Source organism: Mytilus californianus, unplaced genomic scaffold (genome assembly GCF_021869535.1).
Source record: "Mytilus californianus isolate M0D057914Y unplaced genomic scaffold, xbMytCali1.0.p SCAF_2, whole genome shotgun sequence".
Classification (NCBI taxonomy): Eukaryota; Metazoa; Mollusca; class Bivalvia; order Mytilida; family Mytilidae; genus Mytilus; species Mytilus californianus.
Genome location: NW_026262668.1, coordinates 8,219,392 through 8,240,937, shown reverse-complemented (window position 1 = coordinate 8,240,937; position 21,546 = coordinate 8,219,392). Strand labels below are relative to the sequence as shown.

Here is a 21,546-nt window from a genome sequence, read left to right as displayed (position 1 = left end):
ATATACATTGACTAGTGCTATTTAAATCTTCACAACAATGAAAATACTTTCCTTTACCCACTGTGCAAAAAAAAACCATATGGTAACAGTTGATGCAAAATATGTCATTCATGAAGTTATTGGGTTGAACATGTATGAAAATTCATGAAATTTATATCATAGATAGAATGGTGTTTTGATTTTAGGACAGGACCTTCATTTTTTAAGCCTACAAAGGCTTTTTGGATGTCAGGTGTAAGCAATATTATATGTTGTGTGTCTTAATTTAGGAAAAATTTATGGCATAATGTAATGTACCCCATAATAAGGTTAAAGTTTAGTCCTGATATGAAAAACTTGAATTTATTAACAAACAATATGCAGGTCATTTCATCATAAATCTTAGAAAAATTAGAAATTAAAAATTGGCCTGTGCTGAAATGATCATAAATCATCAATCTTAAATTTCTGAAAAAAAAACCATGAATAAAATATTTTCATTGTTAATTTACATAATTAAAAATAACTGTTCAAAGTTTAATAGCTATCTGCTGGGATTTATCCAGGATGACATAGATAAGTTATAAAAATTACTAACTGTTAAAAAATAGTAAATTTTACACCTATAATTAGGCCGATCCATATAATAAGCTTAAGGGGAAACAGGTTATGTTCAATGACTACCTGTTCTCCTTAGTGAGATAATACTGACAAGATTATTGGACCTGTGTCATTTATTTAAAAGGATCAAGCTCATCCAGGTACTAATTGTTTTGATTAATTAATGACATGGTTTAACGAGTCATTTCATGTGTTTCAAAAAATCTTGATATAATCTTGCAATTGTGTTCAGAACGGGAAAAAAAAATTGTCATAAGGACATTGCTGTGACATGAGATATTTTCAGTCAGTACATGTATATGCGAAGAACAGAGATTTTTTAATCAACATAGGATGTTATATTTCCATTAAATGCAAGGATTAAATCATGATTAATTGGAAAGGACAGAGTTGGAAATTAGCCTGAGATCTGAGATAATCTGTGCATGTAAAACTTGTAGAATTTGAAAGTAACAGCCTCTGAGAAGTTGAAAGATTACATAAAACTTTACAGAAATTTAAAGTTATATTTAGAACAGCTTTATTTTGACATTAAGGTGACTTTATTTAGACATTAAGGTGACTATTTAATTGTTGTAAATGAATAGTGGGCTGAATAAAAAGGCCATTAATCAGCTATGGACAATTAAATCTTTGCTGACCAGAGTTGTATTACAATGACTAAGGAGGTGACTGCATGGTCCTGGAAACTCTAGTGATATTTTATATAAATGACAGGACATGGATACTGGGTTACATTTTAAACTGATTGGTGTTTAACCTCAAGAGAAATAATAGTTGATTAAAAAATGATTGGTGAAATAGTGCCCTGAGATATATGTTTTAAAACAATTTCTTTACTTGGTAACTTTGATCATTGAATCTACATTGCATTTTACATCATCAATGGAGCAAAAATATTCAGTATACATTGTTGGATGTAAGGAACAGAATTCACTCATCTGAATAATTGTCAATAATTGGACAACATTCTGTTGTGCACTTTTACATAAGATTAACAATACTTATATGCATAACTAGACAAATGACATATATATACATGTGCCTGGAGGAATTTAAAATTCAAGGACTGAAAATCTTGAGTTATTTATGTTCAGTTGTGAAGAATTAGGATCGGAATATAAAATAAAAAACAAAGCATCCTTTGCATTGGAGCAGATGTTAGTTTTTTCTATCAAATACTGAAAATAGGAATGGACACATCACTTAGATTAGCAATGAAAAAAATGGATCATTTTAAAATACAGCTGTTTTGACAACTAGAAACCAGTAGTTTTGTGTGTCTTCCAACTGTAGGATTGAAATATAAATAAGTGAAATACTATCCATAGTTTAAACAACTTGTAATATACAAATAGACGGTTTTGTGTATCATATATAAAGTTTACAATAGATTCATTTCATGCTGGCTATCTGAACACTTGTTTAACAGGAGACTTTAATGCTTTAAGGACGAGATCACAAAGTGTGTTTATGAAATACTTTGGGCACATCTCCAAGAAGTTGTCATTGAATGTGATCAGTTTTTGAGGTTGAATGGATGATGATCAAAATATCAACCTATTGATTTGATTTCTGCGATTTTTGTTGTGTACGTAAAGCAAATACTGGAATTGACCCAGTATGGAAATCTCCCTGAAGCTCCAATGATAAAGTAAATGTTGAAACTAGTCGATACTTTAAGTTTAAATTACCAAAGGGGCTAATAAATAATACAAGGTGAAAGTCATTTTGATATTGAAATTAAGAATTAAAACTGGACTTATGTTAGGTGACTTTAATTCTTAAAAAAGGTGAATACGATGCATACAACCGTTTGAATGGGAAAAATTCTTTAAAGGAAGTTAACGGCAAGATGTCATGTAGAGAGAAAATGTGTCAACATAAAATCCATGTATTTGGCAAGGATTATGAAAATATTGAATTAACTGTAATTAGCATGTGACTTTCTGAAATCATAACTGCTTTGTTTGTAAACCAGTTAATCAGATTTGAATTAGAATGTTTGTTTTATTTTTGGAGCCTTAAGGATTAATATGTGGCTAAAGTATTAAAGGAAAATCAGCTGGACATTTTACTACCTCAGAAAATTTATATTTGGTGCTAAAGATGTTAACATGTTCTGTCGCTCTTTGGATCTTAGGTTTAGAATCTCGTAACTTTAGTGGCGTGGATATATGAAACAATGTAATTTAGTTGTTGTTTACCTCAGACAGTGGATTACGTGATGAGCTCTAACTTTGATCAGGGATTACATCACTTGGACGTGCCAAATAAGGATGTTGAAGAGGAATTGTGGTCCTCTCCGTTAATGCATTATACCTCACCCTTTGATGATTATAAGGAATTATTTGATGATATTGAAAATGACCAAGTTTTCAAATTCCCAGATGTCTCTAATGGACCAATGAAGGACTTGAGTAAGTTTCTAGGTTCTAAATGGTTATCTTTTGTTAACAGTATAGGGTCAGATCAGGTAGGCAACGATAGTAATATTTTCTGTAATCATTTAACGTTGTGTTGCAAGATGCATGATGCTGATACACTTGCATAATTGATAACATTTTTTGGGGTTCCTTATACACCAAATTTTTCTACAATTAAAGTAAAGTGCTGTAGATAATTTTTCCAATTAACGGTGAAAATTTATACTTAAATTAATCCTTCACGTTTTTAAATTTCACTGCTCTTTTCTCGTGAGAATATGCTGAAGGAGGAAATGTATTCTAATGAACATGCAAATATTTTGGATGATTTATTCATTTCAGGTACATGTATTTATCTCAACCTTGCATACATGTAATGTTGAATAACTTGTTGTTTGGTTTGGCTTCTGTATGCCATAATCATGATAATATTTTTATAACTAAGGTAATTAATTATCAGGTACATCAAGTATATGATAGGCAGATAATTTTGACAGTTAGTCAGATTTACTTGCTGTTTGTGTGTAAAATTACGAAATCTTAGGCCACACAATCAGCTTAAGTAAGATAGAAAATATTTGAAAGTCTTATACTTCAACTACTTGTTTACCAAACAAGGGAACATGAATGAAAAAAATATTTTATCAATCTTAATTGCATATATCAAATCTTTCATAATAAGGCCATATTGCATTTATTTCTTTGAAGAAAATACAAGGGGAAAGATTGATGGGAATTCTTATGGTAATTTGTTAATTGATTGTCATCAAATTTGTCAGAAATTTTAAAAGACTATTAAAAAAGTTTAAGTTTTGTTTGAAAATTGAAAAAAACAGGGAGGGAGGTAGGAGGGGATAAAAGCCTTAAAGTATATTTCTGATTGCTTAAGTTAAATAATCAGTGATAAAAATAAGGAAAATTTCTGTCAATTTTTTTTATGTATTTAGGTTTAAATGAATGATATTTGACACTAGTTTCTTTGATGTAGCAAAGTATCCACCCTTACATACAAAAGAGTTAATTTCTTTACTAGATAAGGTTACTGTGACCATCAGATAATTCTATTTTCCCTTCCTTCCTGCTCTTTGTTTGAATTTTCATTCAGGAAAAAAGTTTAGAATATCATTTAGTTAAATAGGGAAATGACAACATGTAACCTTGCTATGTCCTCTCTTATTGTGGATCTAGCATACCTTACTGCAAATCTACAAAATCTGTAAAAGATAGGGGGTGGAGGTCAAACACAACTAGACAATTTCAACTTTTTTATAGTGAACTCAGCTGCTTGAAAGAGATGAAGAGACAAACCCACTTACATTTCACCAGATTATATTCATATAGGAAATGTAAAATCTAAAACAATTTTGCTGTGGATGGTATATATATATTTTGATTGAAATTTATGACACAAGGGTTGAATGAGGTTAAACATTAAAAGAATGTAAACTTCTTCAGTATTTTCAGTCATTTGTTCAGTATCTGTGAAATGACAGTAGGCGAGTTACGACAGTAAAACAGGTTTTAAATTTATGATAGTTTTAGGTCCTTCAGGGTGTGAAGCACTTCTTAAGTTTATATTTTTTGTTTTATTTGTATAACTCAAGGCCAGGTGATCTTCGTGTAGGACGTCAGGTTTCAGGACTTTGGTTACATAATTATAGGTTTGTACAAAAAACTGAGGTCCAATTATGAGATGACTAACTTTGCTAGAATTACAGTGATTATTGTTGAAGAGAGTATTGCATATCTAGGATAAAATTTCATATTTCCTTGGTTTTCGTTTTCTCCTATTCCCCCCAATTTTCATAATATGCAATTTGGTTTTTAATGACACTGATTTTTACATGATGTTCTAAAGCCTAATTTTAAGTGACCAGTGATTGTTTTTGGGAGGAACTTATGTTTTGATTTTCTAAGATTGCTATTTTAGATGCTGTGGTCCTCAAAATTAGGAACAATAGTGCACCAAGTTTAACCTTGTAAATGTAAAATTTGTTCAACAAATATCTGTAGTTTACATGAGTTTGTTTATTTCCAAAATGATCATATGTCTGCATGAACACATGTTTATTTCCAAAATGATCATATGTCTGCATGAACACATGTTTATTTCCAAAATGATCATATGTCTGCATGAACACATGTTTATTTCCAAAATGATCATATGTCTGCATGAACACATGTTTATTTTCAAAATGATCATATGTCTGCATGAACACAAGCCTAAACCACAATTTTGTCAGGAAATTTCTGTTAGAATGGGAGTTATCAAACTATAGACAAATTCAAGGGTCTTAGGAAAATTTACAAGAACCACCCAAGGAAAACTATGTTACTTTGCAGAAGAGATCGATCCATGTAACATTTGGAGTTTTCCTGTAAATGAGCATTTGTGTCAATTCAGTCAAAACAAAGGAGTATATATAAATTTTAGGGCCTCTTAAGAGGAAACTGAACTCTGACAACCTAAAATGAACTGGTCTTTAGTCGAGCAGACCGCATCTTATTTCTTTTCTCTTCCTGAATATACCTGAAATATTTGCCACTGGATGTTAAGAAAGCAAAAATCAATCTTTTAACTATGTAAAAAAGAATTGTGTAAAATGTCTCCAGTTTAAAAACTTAATAGAAAGCCTTTTTTAAGATAAGCACTTCAAAGACAAAATGGGAATAAATGCATATATGATTATGTAACAGTTACAAGTAAAAAGTCTTAAATTGCCTGTATAAAGGTTTATTTTACAATGGAAGTTTGTTATATTTTATGAATGGGAGGAGTTACCTACCTTTTGGAGCCATAAGGGCTGTGGAACATAAGCATTTATTCAGTATCAAGTTTAAATATGGCTTACAGCAATAATGGTGGGTTTGTTCACCTTAAAAGTTAAGTTTTAACATACAAGCAAGCTAATTAGGCATGCGAAACTTGTTATGGTAATGACAAAATAGTATTGATATGTTACATGTATATTACTTGTTAAAAACTGTCATGCAACTATTTTGATAAATGGTAAAAAGATTTCTATAAAAAAGAAGTAGGAAATGTAGAGCAGGCATCAAATCTGCTGTGGTATTTAGGTTAATCCTTGTGAAATCTGTTAAAGATAGAGGTTTTAGAAGGATACACCTGAAAGAAAAGAAGTGAGAAAAAATTATATAATACCACCAGGTAAATAGAACACTTCAAGCTACATTGTCAATTCTTTAATATTTACCAAAGTCCTTATTCAGGTCACGATTTTAATTGGTAGTAAATTGTGCTGGATTTGATCAAGTTCTTTGTATAAACCCATGTTTTGGAAAGTGAGAATTATAAGTTGATCTCAAAATTTTATTTTTCTCAACTGTACAATCCTCTTTCTGAGGATTGGTGACACACTTAGACTTTATGCTTGAGGGTCTGAATTTTATTTACAATTCGGTTCCTACCCAAGGGTCTTTGGTTAGATTTTTATAGTTAGGTCCCAAAAATATTTCCTCGTTCTATTAATATTTCAACATTTATGTTCTAGTGTTAGCATTTTTTGTATACCCGTACTTGTATTTCCTTAAAACCAGGGCAGCCATGGCAGATAGACATATCATCATCTAGTTAAAATATGAATATAGGATGCAGGAATATGCAAATATTTAAAAGTAAACATATGAACCACAAATTCTTAGGAAATCAAGTAAAAAAATTATGTCTTTTATAATGTAAAAAGAAGACCAAAAAAGATGAGGATCAATTGTATCATTTACATCAAAACTACTAGTCCATTGATATTCAAATAAAAATGAAAATGAATTGGGCCAAATTTGAAGAATATTTCAGCATGTTTAGGTTAGTAAACAATGAAGCTGAAGTACCAAATCTCCCATTTAAAACAAATGTCATGCCTTCTACTGTTTTTAGTTGTTGAGAACTTATGAAGCACTTCTGAAAAAACAGTAGCTGAAAAAATAGGGTAGAATTTTGGTGAGGATTATGGGCGTTCTTTTAATTTGGAGATGTGATCATTTAAACTATGTGAAGATTAAACATAGATCAGAGAAAAAGTTTTCATTTCATTGGGGGTATTATCATAAAAGCTTAAGTCAACATAGGTTGTAATAACCTTATCATTAGGTTTCAATACTAGATCGCTTGTAAATGACCCTTGGTGAAAGTCCAATTTTTAAAAGTTTGTCAACATTAGGGATTAGAATAGCCCAAATTATTTGGTACATGTATTGACATTTGAAATCGTGATAGTAGGAACTCAAAAGAAACACACGTCAGATTTCAACTGTTTAGTAGGAAAGTTGTGAAAATTGAGATTTCAATATCGAAAAAAGCGGAAGGGTCCAATTTGTCTTATCAAATCGGTCTGACACTTTGTCAGAAAAATGTTTGGTTCTGTTCAGGAAAGAATCAAATAATTTGGAGCACTGTTGAAACTAAGTCAGTTTGGTTTCCTAAGTTGTAAAATGCTATAGATAAGTGTGAATTAACAAATGATAAATGTCTTTATGAAAATGATTACTAACAGTATGTTAGATAAGCAAGTTATTATTTAGTAACTGAATATGCTATGCATTGCCAAACAAGATATTTAAAGAGTAAATTCAGATATCAGATTGATTTAATTGTTGGTACCAGTTTTAAATATCAGTAGAAGTGGATTTCCTCTCATATGGCTACTATATATTTGTTTATATTTGGTACATTTTTGTATTTACACAGAAAAAAGTTCAGTTGCATACATGTATGCATGCTTATGTTGATATTTGGTGTAATTGACATTTTAGATATTATATTCAAATTTATATACATGTATCACCAAAAAATATAAGATAATGATGATTTAAAAGATATTTGCATGGTTGTGTTGTATTAAAAAAAAAAGATAAACATGTTGCCTACTGTCGGAATGTATTGTCTTTTTTATTCGTCTTTTCCCCCATTGTTCAGCCTACAGCAGCAGAGTGGTACACCAGATACATACCAAGTTTTTGATTCATTTACATGCCAGTAAATGAACAACACAGGGTTAAAAAAAATGTTCATAGATCCAAGCTTTCAAGAGTTAGAAGTCAAAGGTTGATTTCCTTGAGTATTTCGTGAAATACATGATTACAAAGGTCCAATGCACTACATAAAGCCCCTTTGTGGATATGCATAAACAAATTTAACTTTTATGATCCATATATTTTAAGCATTACCATCATATGTTGAAAATTAAACTGGTGCCTTACTGACAAATATTAGCAGGGTTCACACGAAGGATTTGTGTAGTTGAGTCTAAGGGACTCACCTCTTTTTTCATGGCAAATCCAACAGCGGGAAGAAAATAATCAGCAATCAAATCTTTTTTTGGAGATCACAGCCCATATTTGTGTACAAAAATAAAAATGAAAATAATACAAAAATATTAATATTGTTTGCTTGTATGTGTGCAAAATTGTTGTCCTTAAATTACCTACTAACACCTTTTTTTTTTGGTAATTGTTTTAAACTAATAATAAGACACCAAACAACTTTGAAGTACACCTCAGATAGTTTCATAATATGATGAATGTGTGGTCTATATAGATTTTGTTAAAGTTTAACGGCTATTAATACTACGATCTTTAAATTTTAATTACTATCATGATTAAGCTATTGTTTTCCAGATAAAGAAATTGACAAAATATATTAATCAAATGGCATTTAACAAGGGATTCTACAGATAGTCACTGAAATCTAGGTTACCGGTGAACGATACTTGGAACTCTATACCCAGGGTTTCAACATGGATCACAATACTTTTGTTTGTTCTCTGTCTATCGGCTTAATCAAAGCATGTACTCACAGAGAAGAAGTGTTTAATCAACTGGAAGGTATAAAGTCCTTGTAGTAATGTATATCGCTACACTGTCATAATTACTGCAAAGGCGAATACACATTACAAACAAAGCAAGTTGTATAAGCAGTTAAATTAGGACACAAGCATAAAATTGTGCATTCAGTTGCAAGGTCACTGCAGTAGATGTATATGATATGCATTAAATGCTCTTTATAGGTAATTAGGTAAACACTGCAGTGAGCAATGTGCATTGCATGTTGATTGACTTTAAATGTTTATATTATGATTCGTAGTGGAATTGTATTCAAAGTTTTTTGACCCAGAATAGCTAAAAAAGAGAGTTTGTGTTATTTAATGGTTATTCTAAACATAGCTTTACATCCTCTCTTTAGACTGGTGGTGTTACTTGTTACCGAAAAATGTAAAAAGGATATTACTATATCCTGACGATTTAATGCCTAAATCTAAAGTTTTCAAAATAACATGTAAATATTATTGTGTGCTTCACAGCTGTATCTGATTTTTCCATACTTGATATAGGTACAGATTTTAACAGTTTATCCTGTAAGGGATTTGTAAGCAAGGACCCAAAGAGTTCAACTCCTTTGCTAACTGGTCTTGTTAATAATTTCTTGTGATTTTTATACGACCGCAAAAATAATTTGTGGTCGTATATTGGTATGACGTTGGCGTCGTCATCGTCTAGCGGCGTCGTCATTGTCGTAATTCGAAGACACATTGGTTTTCGCACTCTAACTTTAGTTTAAGTGAATGGATCTCTATGAAATTTTACCATAAGGTTCAATACCACAAAAGGAAGGTGGGGATTGATTTTGGGGGTTATGGTACGAACAGTTAAGGAATTAGGGGCCAAAAAGGGGCCAAAAATAAGCATTTTTGTAACTTCCAGACATAACTTGTGTGTTAGTGTATGGATCTCTCTGACATTGTACCACAAGGTTCCATATCACAAAGGGAATGCTGGAATTGATTTTGGGGGTAATTGCCTCCAAATTTTAGGAATTAGGGGCCAAAAAGGGGCAAAAAACAAGCATTTTTCTAGTTTCATGACAATAACTTGTGTGTAAGTGTATGGATCTCTCTGACATTGTACCACAAGGTTCCATATCACAGAGGGAATGCTGGGATTGATTTTGGGGGTAATTGCCTCCAAATTTAAGAATTAGGGGCCAAAAAGGGGCAAAAAACAAGCATTTTTCTAGTTTCATGACAATAACTTGTGTGTAAGTGTATGGATCTTTATGAAATTGTACTTCAAGGTTCCATATCACAAAGGGAAAGCTGGAATTGATTTTGGGGGTAATTGCCCACAACGTTTAGGAATAAGGGGCCAAAAAGGGACCAAAAATAAGCATTTTAGTCGAAAAAGCGAGACATAGCGATCCTACATGGCGTCGTCGTCGGCGGCGTCCACAAATATTCACTCTGTGGTTAAAGTTTTTGAAATTTTAATAACTTTCTTAAACTATCCTGGATTTCTACCAAACTTGGACAGAAGCTTGTTTATGATCATAAGATAGTATCCAGAAGTAAATTTTGTAAAAATAAAATTCCATTTTTTCCGTATTTTACTTATAAATGGACTTAGTTTTTCTGCCGGGAAATATTACATTCACTCTGTGGTTAAAGTTTTTAAAATTTTAATAACTTTCTTAAACTATCCTGGGTTTGTACCAAACTTGGACAGAAGCTTGTTTATGATCATAAGATAGTATCCAGAAGTAAATTTTGTAAAAAAATAAATCCATTTTTTCCTTATTTAATTTTTAAATGGACTTAGATTTTCTGCCAGGAAACAACACATTCACTCAGTGGTTAATGTTTTTAAAATTTTAATAACTTTCTTATACTATTTTGGATTTGTACCAAACTTGGACAGAAGCTTGTTTATGATCAAAAGCTAGTATCTAGAAGGAAATTTTGTAAAAAAATAAATCCATTTTTTCTGTATTTTACTTTTAAATGGACTTGGATTTTCTGCCAGGAAACAACACATTCACTCTGTGGTTAAAGTTTTTAAAATTTTAATAACTTTCTTATACTATTTTGGATTTGTACCAAACTTGGACAGAAGCTTGTTTATGATCAAATGCTAGTATCTAGAAGGAAATTTTGTTTTCTTCCAGTTAACATTACATTCAGTCTGCAGTTAAAGTTTTTAAACATTTATAAGATTCATAAACTATCCTGGATTTTTACCAAACTTGGACAGAAGCTTCTTACAATCAAAAGATAGTATCAAGTGGAATATTTTTATTGATTTACTTCCTCCATTTTGTTGAGCCTGCGATGTACAGAAAAAGTAGGTGAGACACTGGGTTCCGCCGAACCCTTACAAATTTTTCTAGTTTCCAGACAATAACTTGTGTTCAAGTGTATGGATCTCTCTGAAATTGTACTGCAAGGTACCATACCACAAAGGGAAGGCTGGGATTGAGTTTGGGGGTGATGAATCATAAGGGGGTTCAAAAAATTTGGGGGGGGGGATTTTTTTTTCATTTTTTTTCTTTAAAATTTTCCATTTTAAATTGGTTATTTCTGATTTATATATAAAAGCAAATAATAATGATATGGTTTGAATAGATAAATTAAAAATTTTTAAGTTCTTAGACCACATTCATTCTGTGTCAGAAACCTATGCTGTGTCAAATATTTAATTACAATCCAAATTCAGTGCTGTATCAAGCTTGAATGTTGTGTCCATACTTGCTCCAACTATTCAGGGTTCGACCTCTGCGGTCATATCAAGCTGCGCCCCAGCGGAGCATTTTATTGTAAATTTCTGACCATTAAAAAATATCCAAATTTTTATAAATTAATGATTTTTTCAGGTTTAAACACATAAATACATGTACATATATATCATATTTTCAATGAGGGTTTGAATTTCATTTTCAATTGTATTGATATATAAAAACAAGCAAGGCCCATATATATATAAGGGTCTTTCTTTTCACAGTTGGTGACCTGAAATTTTATGGCTTCAAATAAAATTGGAACAGAATTGTACAATGTATCTAAATGTACTTTTATCAGAATAATTGGTTGTAATCAATCACAATCAAAATTAATAGCGATTGACCTTAAATTATTTCCCTGTAAATAGATTAATGGGCTATAAAATGCTTTATTGGGCAATGTTTCCAAATATAGTGGGGTTACTTCTCTCCTAGAGAGCTGGTCTGTCTCCAAACCCACAAATCAATGGACGTTCTTTTCAAATTATGTAAGATGATCCCAATAACTAACATGTATATAGCAAAAGCAGAATTTTAAAATTATGAGCCTAATTGAATCTGTCACATGGGATAGGTTTATTTTCATGTCTACATTTAATGTCCCCCTCTAGTATCCTGTATGGGTGATATTGAAGAATTTTTATATACCATATGAAGAAAAAAAGATTAACAATAAGTTTACCAATTAAATGAAAATTTTAAAAAGCGTATTTTAAAGCTTTTAATTTATCAATAAGGACTTTAATTCTAGCTTTTGATTATGTATAATAAAATTGGTGCAATTTTATATGTAGAAAGTTTTTAGTATTTATTTTGACAAATGAGCTAATCTTGGGTATTTCGGGTTGTGAATGACATCTATGGGTCATAGCATAAGAAGTGGGTACTTTTGTTAGGGTTTTAACCATGTACAATAAAAAACCACACAAATGGTGTTTAAACTATTTCTATAAAAATTGTATTAACTAGGCCAAGTATGGATAATCTTTATGGTCCATTTTATCTTTTTTTGGAAGGTTAGAGAGGTGTTTTGTAAAAGTAATACTTCTTTATTCTTGTCAATGAGAATAAACAGAAATTATAGATGTGTTTATCTAGTTTAGGTTCTGATTTTTTAATACCTATAATAGAAAACTCCAAAAGGTAGTTAAATATTTTAATTAACATTGATTAGAAATGCCTGGTTTGAAGCTTTTCACTTACGGTTTGTTATTGTGAGAATTCACTGAATCTGAATAAACTCATGTATCCTGCAAAATTTTGTTAGTAAATATGGTAAATGTACAAATGAATTTAAAAAAGGTAAATAATGTCAATGACCTATATGTCATCTCTTACAAATATATAAATTGATAGATAAGTTTATGGTGAGATTGTTGAATTATGTATTTTGAATGTTAATGAAGATCCCCTGTGTTGTATTAGTTAACAGTACCTATAAATGAATCTGGAAGATTTCCATCTTAGCCTCAACTTGGTTTGATATTTTGACTTAACTTGACTATTTCACAAGTGCTTTATACCTCTCTAATTAGTCTATAGTTGTTTTATCTATATGTAATAAACTGCTTCTACTGGAAACAATATTAGTTATATTACCCACTCCTAGGACAACCTCCCTACAGACAAACAGATAAGCATTACATTTGTCCCAACTAACTGAGGTAACATACCTCTTTGATATTAAGGAATAGTTGTCTACTTATCAGAGAATAACCTACAACAAGAGGAGCATCCCTAAATAAGAACTTTCAGGTACCAGTATAATTAGATAGTATATAACATGTATTGTAGGATGTATAACACTCCATGATGTTTGACACATTATTACATTTTTGCTGTATAATGAACATCTGGTAGAAAATTTGGCAATTACCCTTCTCTCCCTTCTATTGAAAATGAGTTTTGTATATCTGTTTGTACATATCACTCATTGAGGGTGTAGATGGATGGTTTCTGTCTTATATAGAAATCAGTAACTGTGTTGACAGAATTGATTAGGATAATGCAAATCAATAAATGAATTCTGAAAACAAATACTGGTTGTTTACTTTGTACATTTTATATCAGGAAGAATTTTTATGTTGAAAGTTGACCTTGAAACCAAATAATTTGTAGTACATTGTATTTATGTATTAAAATTTTAGGAAGAGTTCTCACATGCCAGTATTTTGAGCTAATCAGCAAGGTGTAAAGTTTGGATATTTAGACACAGTACTTTGAATTATAAAAAAATAAAAACTCATTTTAAACTCCTGCTGTACCTTCCTTTTAGTTTAGTTGGTCCATACCACCCCAGAGGGAGATCTAACCATGCCTAATCATCTTTTGTCCATTGTCATTTAATTATTATTTGTATTGTCATATTTTCATTTGAAGATACCAAGCCAGTTTGAACCAAACTTTGAACTAATGTTGTAAGGGGGATGTGTTTTTGGTCTGATTCGAGAGATAATATGGCCCGATGAACAAGATTGTCTGATATCTGACCTTGATCTCATTTTCATGGTTCATTGGTTAGCGTTAAGTTATCATAGGGTTGATATTTCTCAGATACTATAAGTAGTAGATTTACTTTATTTGGTATATAGAATGATTTATGTTGTACACATCTCTCTGAAAGGCTCATCTGACCTTGACCTCATTTTTATGGTTTGTTGGTCAACATTAAGTTTTTATGATTGAAGGTACGTTTTCAGGTACTATTTATTAAAAGTAAAATGTCAACTTTATTGGGTGTATAGAATGATTGTAAAGGGTAGATGTCTGCCTAGTAGGGGTAATCTGACATTGACTTCAGTTTCTTGAAGGAACTGCCTTGGTGGTCTGGTGTTAGCTTGCTGGACACAAGTGCATGAGGTTGTGTGTTCTATCCCTTGTCTGGTCAAACCAAAGACTTTAAAATTGGTATTTGCTGCCTCTCAGCTAAGCATGTAGCATTTAGTAGTAAGAGCAAAGACTGGTCAGATCGTAGTCAGAATAATTTACTGGGTCTTAAAAAACTCTGGCTTAGCCAGTCGGTCTATTACAAAGCAGGGTCTATATTATTCATATGACATTATCATATAAAAAAAAGAAGATGTTCTTCTCCTGAAATGCATTTAATTTGTCACTGGACGTTCCACAGCCATCTATCCATCCACCATTGTCATGGATCATTGATAATGTTCAGTTTCTGTTATAATATTTTTACTTATACCTGAAGAACACAAGAAGCAATTTATTATCATTTTTAACATATTTAGTATTCATTTTTTATGGCCCCGCAACAAAGTTGTCAGGCCAAATAGTTTTACCCTTGTCCGTCATTCCGTCATTCTGTAATTCCGTCATTCCATCATTCTGTCATTTCGTCATTCCACAACAAACCAGTATATGCAATTTTTTTCTGAACACCTTCAGATATTGGGCTGATTTTTGGTATGTGAGTTAACCATGATGAGTTACAGATCAAGTTTAAGTTTCGTTCCGCTCTGCTAATTTTTGCCGAAGTTACGGGCTTTTGACTTTGATAAATTGTTAAAAATCAGTTATGCAGACTTTTTTTCTAAACACCTTCAGATATTGGGCTGATTTTTGGTATGTGAGTTAACCATGATGAGTCACAGATCAAGTTAAAGTTTTGTTCCACTCCGCTAATTTTTGCCGAAATTACGGGCGTGGACTTTGATAGATAGTTTGAAATTTAACTACTCATTGATGATGGAAATTTTTCATCAAACTAGTATTGGTCTTGAGAGCTGGATACTATCCATGCATGTTTGTGTCCACATGTGTTGTTGAAAGTGCAGATTTTTCAACTTTTTGAGATTGGGCCAATTGTGTCGTTCCGACACATCTAGTTTCTCCTTTGAAATTGTGTAGGCAAATCTGAATAAAGTTTATGAACCTATGATAAGGAGACCCTCCAAAAACATTACTCATTTACTACTGATTATATGTTATACATTATAAAATAATGCCACACAGTGTCTCTTTTACCTCTATGGAAATCCTGACAGCCTTGTTAATCTTTCAAGCATTTTGGGCTGCCAGAACCAAATAGGTATGCAGGTAGAAATCAAATACATAAATTTAGGGCAATTATGCCACCAAAACGAGTAGACTGTTGTAAACTCTGTTGGGATATCAGTATAACAATAAGAGAAGTGGTATGATTGCCAATAAGACAACTCTCCACAAGAGACCAAATGACACAGAAATTAACAACTATAGGTCACCATACAGCCTTCAACAATGAGTAAACCCATACCACATAGTCAGCTATAAAAGGCCCCAAAATGACAAATGTAAAACAATTCAAACGAGAAAACTAACGGCCTGATTTATGTACAAAATAATGAACGAAAAACAAATTTGATATACAGCAACAAACAACCAGCACTGAATTACAGGCTCTTGACTTAGGACAGGCACATACAGAATATGGTGGGGGTTAAACATGTCACCAGCCCCCAACCCTCCCCCTAACCTGGGACAGTGGTGTAACAGTACAATTTATGAAAAAACTATAAAAATCAGTTGAAAAGGGCGTAGATCATCAGATCGATACAAAGCACAAAAACATGTAACAAAAACACAGTGGACTTAGCACGGTACTTATACATCCCACAACAAAAAGACATTAAACGGATAGTAGCTACGATTTTCATTAAAATTATTTTTCTAATCTATATGCCGGATTTTGTACAAAAGGTTTATTTAGAATGAATAAAACCATCACTGTTTACTTTCCAATTAGCATTTAGAAGCTTTTTAACGTTTTACACCTAAATTTAATTCTTGTCTATAGACAAAAATTCGATGTTTAGCCAACCCTTATTCATATGACCTATGTTGACCTTAACTCCGCAGTTCCCAATGCGCAATCGCAAGTTGTCCCTCGAAGGGAAAATGTCGAACAGAGGAATGTTATCGCGGAAATGGAACGTGTGTCCTTTACAGTTTCTGCGAGAAAAAGAAACAGTAAAGAGGTGTAGACAAGTTATTGTAAATTGAAAATAAATAACGGCGATGAGATCGGTCATTAGAATCATTTACTAACACCCGTCACGCAGATAAAGTCATTATATAAGCAGTCGACATTATGACGGTTTGCGAAATGTAAAAAACATTTCTGAACTTTTCGAATCCAGATCACATGAAAATAAATAGCGACGTGTTCAAATCATTATTGTCCAAAATATTTTTATAAATTTAAGAGCAGTAATCTCACAACTTAGAAGACATTAAAAATCAACTTCTTACAATTTGATATTATTCTTTCGGTGTACCCTGCATGAAGGCCCCAATTCAATTCACAAACACGTGTATACATTATCGGCATTTTTTTGTCATACAAATATAAAACAAGTGTATAATATCGCCATTGTTTGAGAACCTTGGGTTCGAATAATATGCAGGCATTTGGTATATTTTGTTGTTTACATAATTTGATAAATGGTTTCAAATATGTACGTTTAATCTAAAGAAATTGTCAAATACGTAAGAAAACAAAAGCACATGTTCATATTTATTTATATCTTGGTCATCTCACTCGCTGTGTCGGCAAAGTTCGGGAAGTAAACCCGATGCATAATTAATGAGATGAAAATGCACGCTACACGATATTAATTATCAATTATTAACACTTCTGTACTTTATATAAACATTCCACCGATCTTATTGTTAATTTAAAGTACATATCTTTGATTTTAGCAGCTTTAAAACTTGGTCATAATTTTGTCAAAATCGTAGCTACTATCCCTTTAAGTACAGATCTGAGAGTATTCACAGTTACTGACAGCTAGTTCAAAGCCAATAACAACTAAAAAAAAAATCATGGATCTAAGACTTAAATATCAATCACTACCTGTGGAGCCCCATTCAAAACTGTTGTATGAAATGAACATCTCCTGTGTAATCTATTTCATCCTTGTGTCTTCTTTGTCTGTACAAATAGATAGTTACTTGTCAGAGATTTATAGAATTTATCAGTTTAAAAAAAAAGCATATTTCAAAGTGGTTTTAATATTAATCAGATTTAGATATGAATTGATTAATATAACTGTCAAATTTAACTGCATCCATAGATGTGCTTGATGCATCTAAAGAATAAAAATGTATTATATGATCTCCAAACTTTAGAGATATTAGTTCTGATGAAAGAAAGAAAAGAGGATTTTTTTTTAAAGTTTGGAAAACATAAAAAAAAAAAAAATACCTTGCAAGTATAATTGATGTTATATCTTGAGGAGATTGAAATGTCTTCTTGTTAGCTTATTGAGTTATGAAAGATGGTTTGATTGATTGGAGATATAAATTTTTTCATGTGTGTACACCTGGTGAAAGATAAGGAATCTGTAGACAAGCAGGAAAGCAGTGGAGTTATGAAAACTTATTATTATGTCTAGCATTACCGATACTCTGCATTATAAGATGCACTGCTTCATTACTGGGGGATTATTATGTTAATAGCCTTATTGTTTCTTAAGCTGTGAATAAAAACTGAAGATTTTTAAATCATAAAGAAACATGAATTAATGCTTTACATCTCTAATATGTAACTGATGGAATTCAATATCAAACTGGAAAAATTTAATTCATTGTGTAAAACTAGTTCACAGAATCATTGTGGATTTTAGTATTGGGTTTCTATAATTTGGTTGGTGGATCAGGAAACAAAACAAAGAATTCATTATTAAATAGAGTTTTTATTATAAAAGTGATTCTCATTTTGTGCAATCAGAAAAAGGATCGTTATATTGTAAATGTGTATCAATTAAGTGATAAAAACTTACATAGAATCTTGGAATTGTTTTTATCAAGAGTGAAAAATTTCATTGATATACATATTACAGTTACAATCGTGCTGTTACATAGCTTTAAGCAGATTAGAATATTTCATCCAAAAATAAAACTTGCAATATAACTTTTACAGTAAATTTTGATTTCAACTGACATCAGCAGTTTCAATTTGATGTTTCATGTACTTAATCTACATGTACTGGAAATTGTTACTATAGGAATGTTGTTATTTCGTACTTAACCTACACGTAACGTAAAGTGTCTATGTGAAACACGTTAACTGTAGGAATGATACCTTGGAGATATTTTTACTTGTTGATTATAGAAACAGAATTTGAATAGAAAGTGTGATTAACAGATGGTTTCTATCTTGTTATGTTTGGCAATTTGACGAAATAACAAATTGGATGTAAAATTAATATGGAGATTGACAAATGACAAATAATAATAAAGATGAGTTCTATAAAAGATAAATTGATACAGAAATATAAAAATTTAGTGTCAAAGAAAGGTAATTGGATCTATTCAAGGGGAGAGCTGTTAGATTTAGGGGGGAGAATGGGATAAAATCCCTTGAGTATAAAACAAATTCTGTGATAGGATATGTAAAACAGTTTCACACTTTTCTTTTTAAGCCTTTGTAAAAACAATTTCATAAAGGAGTTTTTTGTGACCACCTTGCATTGTTGATCTGAAATGAGTCTTGACAATTTTTGTGACCGCTAGTTAAAAAAGGAGACAGTTGAATTTATAAATCACTTCGAATATATCAATTCACTGCTATGAATTTTAACAGTAACCTTTGCTGTTGTTAATAGTGAAGATGCTATACAATTTAGAGTAAACTTATAATCAGGAAATGATTTATATAAGGAATCTGTCAGATTAATTTTTGTTCATATCTGTTTAATTACGAAGAAGTCATGTGGATTTAATTATTGTTATGATGATTACAAATTACTAAGGGAGGTAATTTAGAAATTTTGAAGAAACAGCTGTTGATTCTGTAATCCGAGATCACATACTTCCTAGCCACTTAATTACAAAATGTACATAGACTTGATTAATTGCAATATCTGCTTTTTTATGACTTTTGTTGTTGTGAAGAAATCTTTCCAAAGAGGAATGCTTTGTACTAGACTTGACATACATAGTCAGTTTTTTTGTTGCTCACTCACAAGGAAACAGTCTGCAAGGAAGAGATACCACCTTACTCAGTTTTAAAATAAAGGAGATGTGGTAAGATTGCCAATGAAACAACTATCCACCAAAGTTGAAATGAAGTGAATATAAGCAATTATAGGCAGCTGTACAGCCTTTAACAATGAGAAAAACCCATACTGTATAGTCGACTCTAAAAGGCCCCAACATGAAAAATGTGAAACAATTCAATTTAGAAAACTAAATTTATCACAAAATAATTTACGAAAAACAAATATGACAGACATGGACCAACTACAATCACTGAACTACAGGCTCCTGACTTGGGACAGGCACATAAAGAATGTGGCGGGGTTAAACATGTTTGTGAGCACTCAACCCTCCCCCTAACCTGGGACCCATTTATCTAACTCCTAGCCATACAGTCTGATCTTATTCATAAATACTATGAGCTTGGTCTAGAAGCTGCAAATACCCAGATTGTTATCGAACCACAACCTCCTCCACTGGATGTGATCATGTTACCACAAGACCACTCAGATGGTTTCACTGTAACTAATGAATGCCTTTCAGATTACACATTGTAACTATAGGTCAGTGTTGAAGAAAAGTATAAACAACCAAAGATGTGTCCACTCATTTGGCAGTTGAATAATTTAAGGTTGTAAAGTGTATACTTTGTGTGAACCTATAACAATGATAGAAATTAGGGGAGTTTGTGAAGTCCATTTTATTTGACAAGGAAAAGCATTTAATTAATTCTTGGGTGTAAAGTAGTCATGACAAGTCTTAACTGTATTTGTTGAATACCCATTTTCATGGATTTGATGGGTAAAGGTAAACCATGAACACAGGATACATTTGTACCTAGTTTATGTCATCTCAACTCCAACTGGTTTTCTTTTACATTATTCAAAACAACACTATGTGAAACAGGTCCATATATGATCATTTGAATTGTTTTCTTTCAGAGATTTGACTTTCTCAGTTGTTCTTACTTGATCTCTGTAGTGTAATCAGCAGTTAAATGTATGCATATGTTTATTTCTTTTCTTTAGCTCCAAGTCGTGCAGGCGGTGATGATGAAACTGATTTTGCTCGTCCAACTTCCACAAAAGTTCTCACAGCCAAGAGAGTGCAGCCATCATCGAATACTACATCAAAGAGAAGTGTTCTGCCATCAAAATCATCATCAGGTTAGTTCTATCATGTCTTCTCTTCTTAGTCATCAATCTACAGTACATCTATTCTAGAGAGTTCTTTCAAATCATCCAACATGACATTAGTGCTAATGTGTTATTGCATAAAATTTACCATGTCTTCACTTCTAAGTTATTAATCTCCAGTACATCTATGCTAGAAAATTTGTTTTGTCAAATCATCAAACATGGCATTAGTGCTGCTGTGCTATTATTTACAGTATTATTTACAAATCTGTTAAAAAGTTAACTTTAACTATAGCCAGCTTTAATTTTCTGAAAAACCCCTCTTTCAAACTATAGTCAGCTTAATTCTTCTAAAACCCCTCTCAAAAGTATTTATTTTTTAGAATTTATTTAATAGATTATATGTTTTCATTACAGTACAGTAAATAACACATTTGAATCATTAGCAATGTGCTGTGCTGAGTTGTTTCATGGACATAAAAATAATATTGCTTTTTCATTCATTATACTAACCAGTTGCTTTTCTTACTAAAGGGAGCTCACTCCAACGTCGTCGGTCTATTTCTGGGCCAGGTAACTATATTGTGCACCTCATGTCTCATTGTGTGGACACTGCACCCTTTCTAACATCCCCTTAATCATACCTGTTTAGTTGAAGATCTTTTAGTGATTGAAATTTGATTGAAGAATGCGGTAGAAAACTTGGAAATCTAATTTCAAATTATAATTTATATATTAAGTTCAAAGTTTAAAAAAAAAAAAAAACTTTGGAAATTGATACCACTTCAGGGAAAAAAAACATTTGTCATTAAGATTAACTAGAAATGATTGAAATGAAAAC

The 21,546-nt window shown here is 31.6% G+C and overlaps 1 protein-coding gene across 10 annotated transcripts in view; it reads left to right on the top strand.

Annotated features, from left to right (window-relative positions):
- The window catches only part of LOC127729202 (CLIP-associating protein 2-like), a 126,026-nt gene that overhangs the window by 50,333 nt on the left and 54,147 nt on the right, over positions 1–21,546 (top strand). For 8 of the 10 annotated variants that reach the window (XM_052236903.1, XM_052236898.1, XM_052236904.1 and 5 more), the window contains exons 10-11: positions 20,598–20,735; positions 21,240–21,278. In XM_052236903.1, coding sequence (XP_052092863.1) covers positions 20,598–20,735; positions 21,240–21,278 — 177 coding nt within the window. Of the gene's footprint in view, positions 1–1,198; positions 3,021–20,597; positions 20,736–21,239; positions 21,279–21,546 lie in introns of those variants that run through there. The other 2 variants (XM_052236905.1, XM_052236899.1) reach the window with 2 other exon arrangements.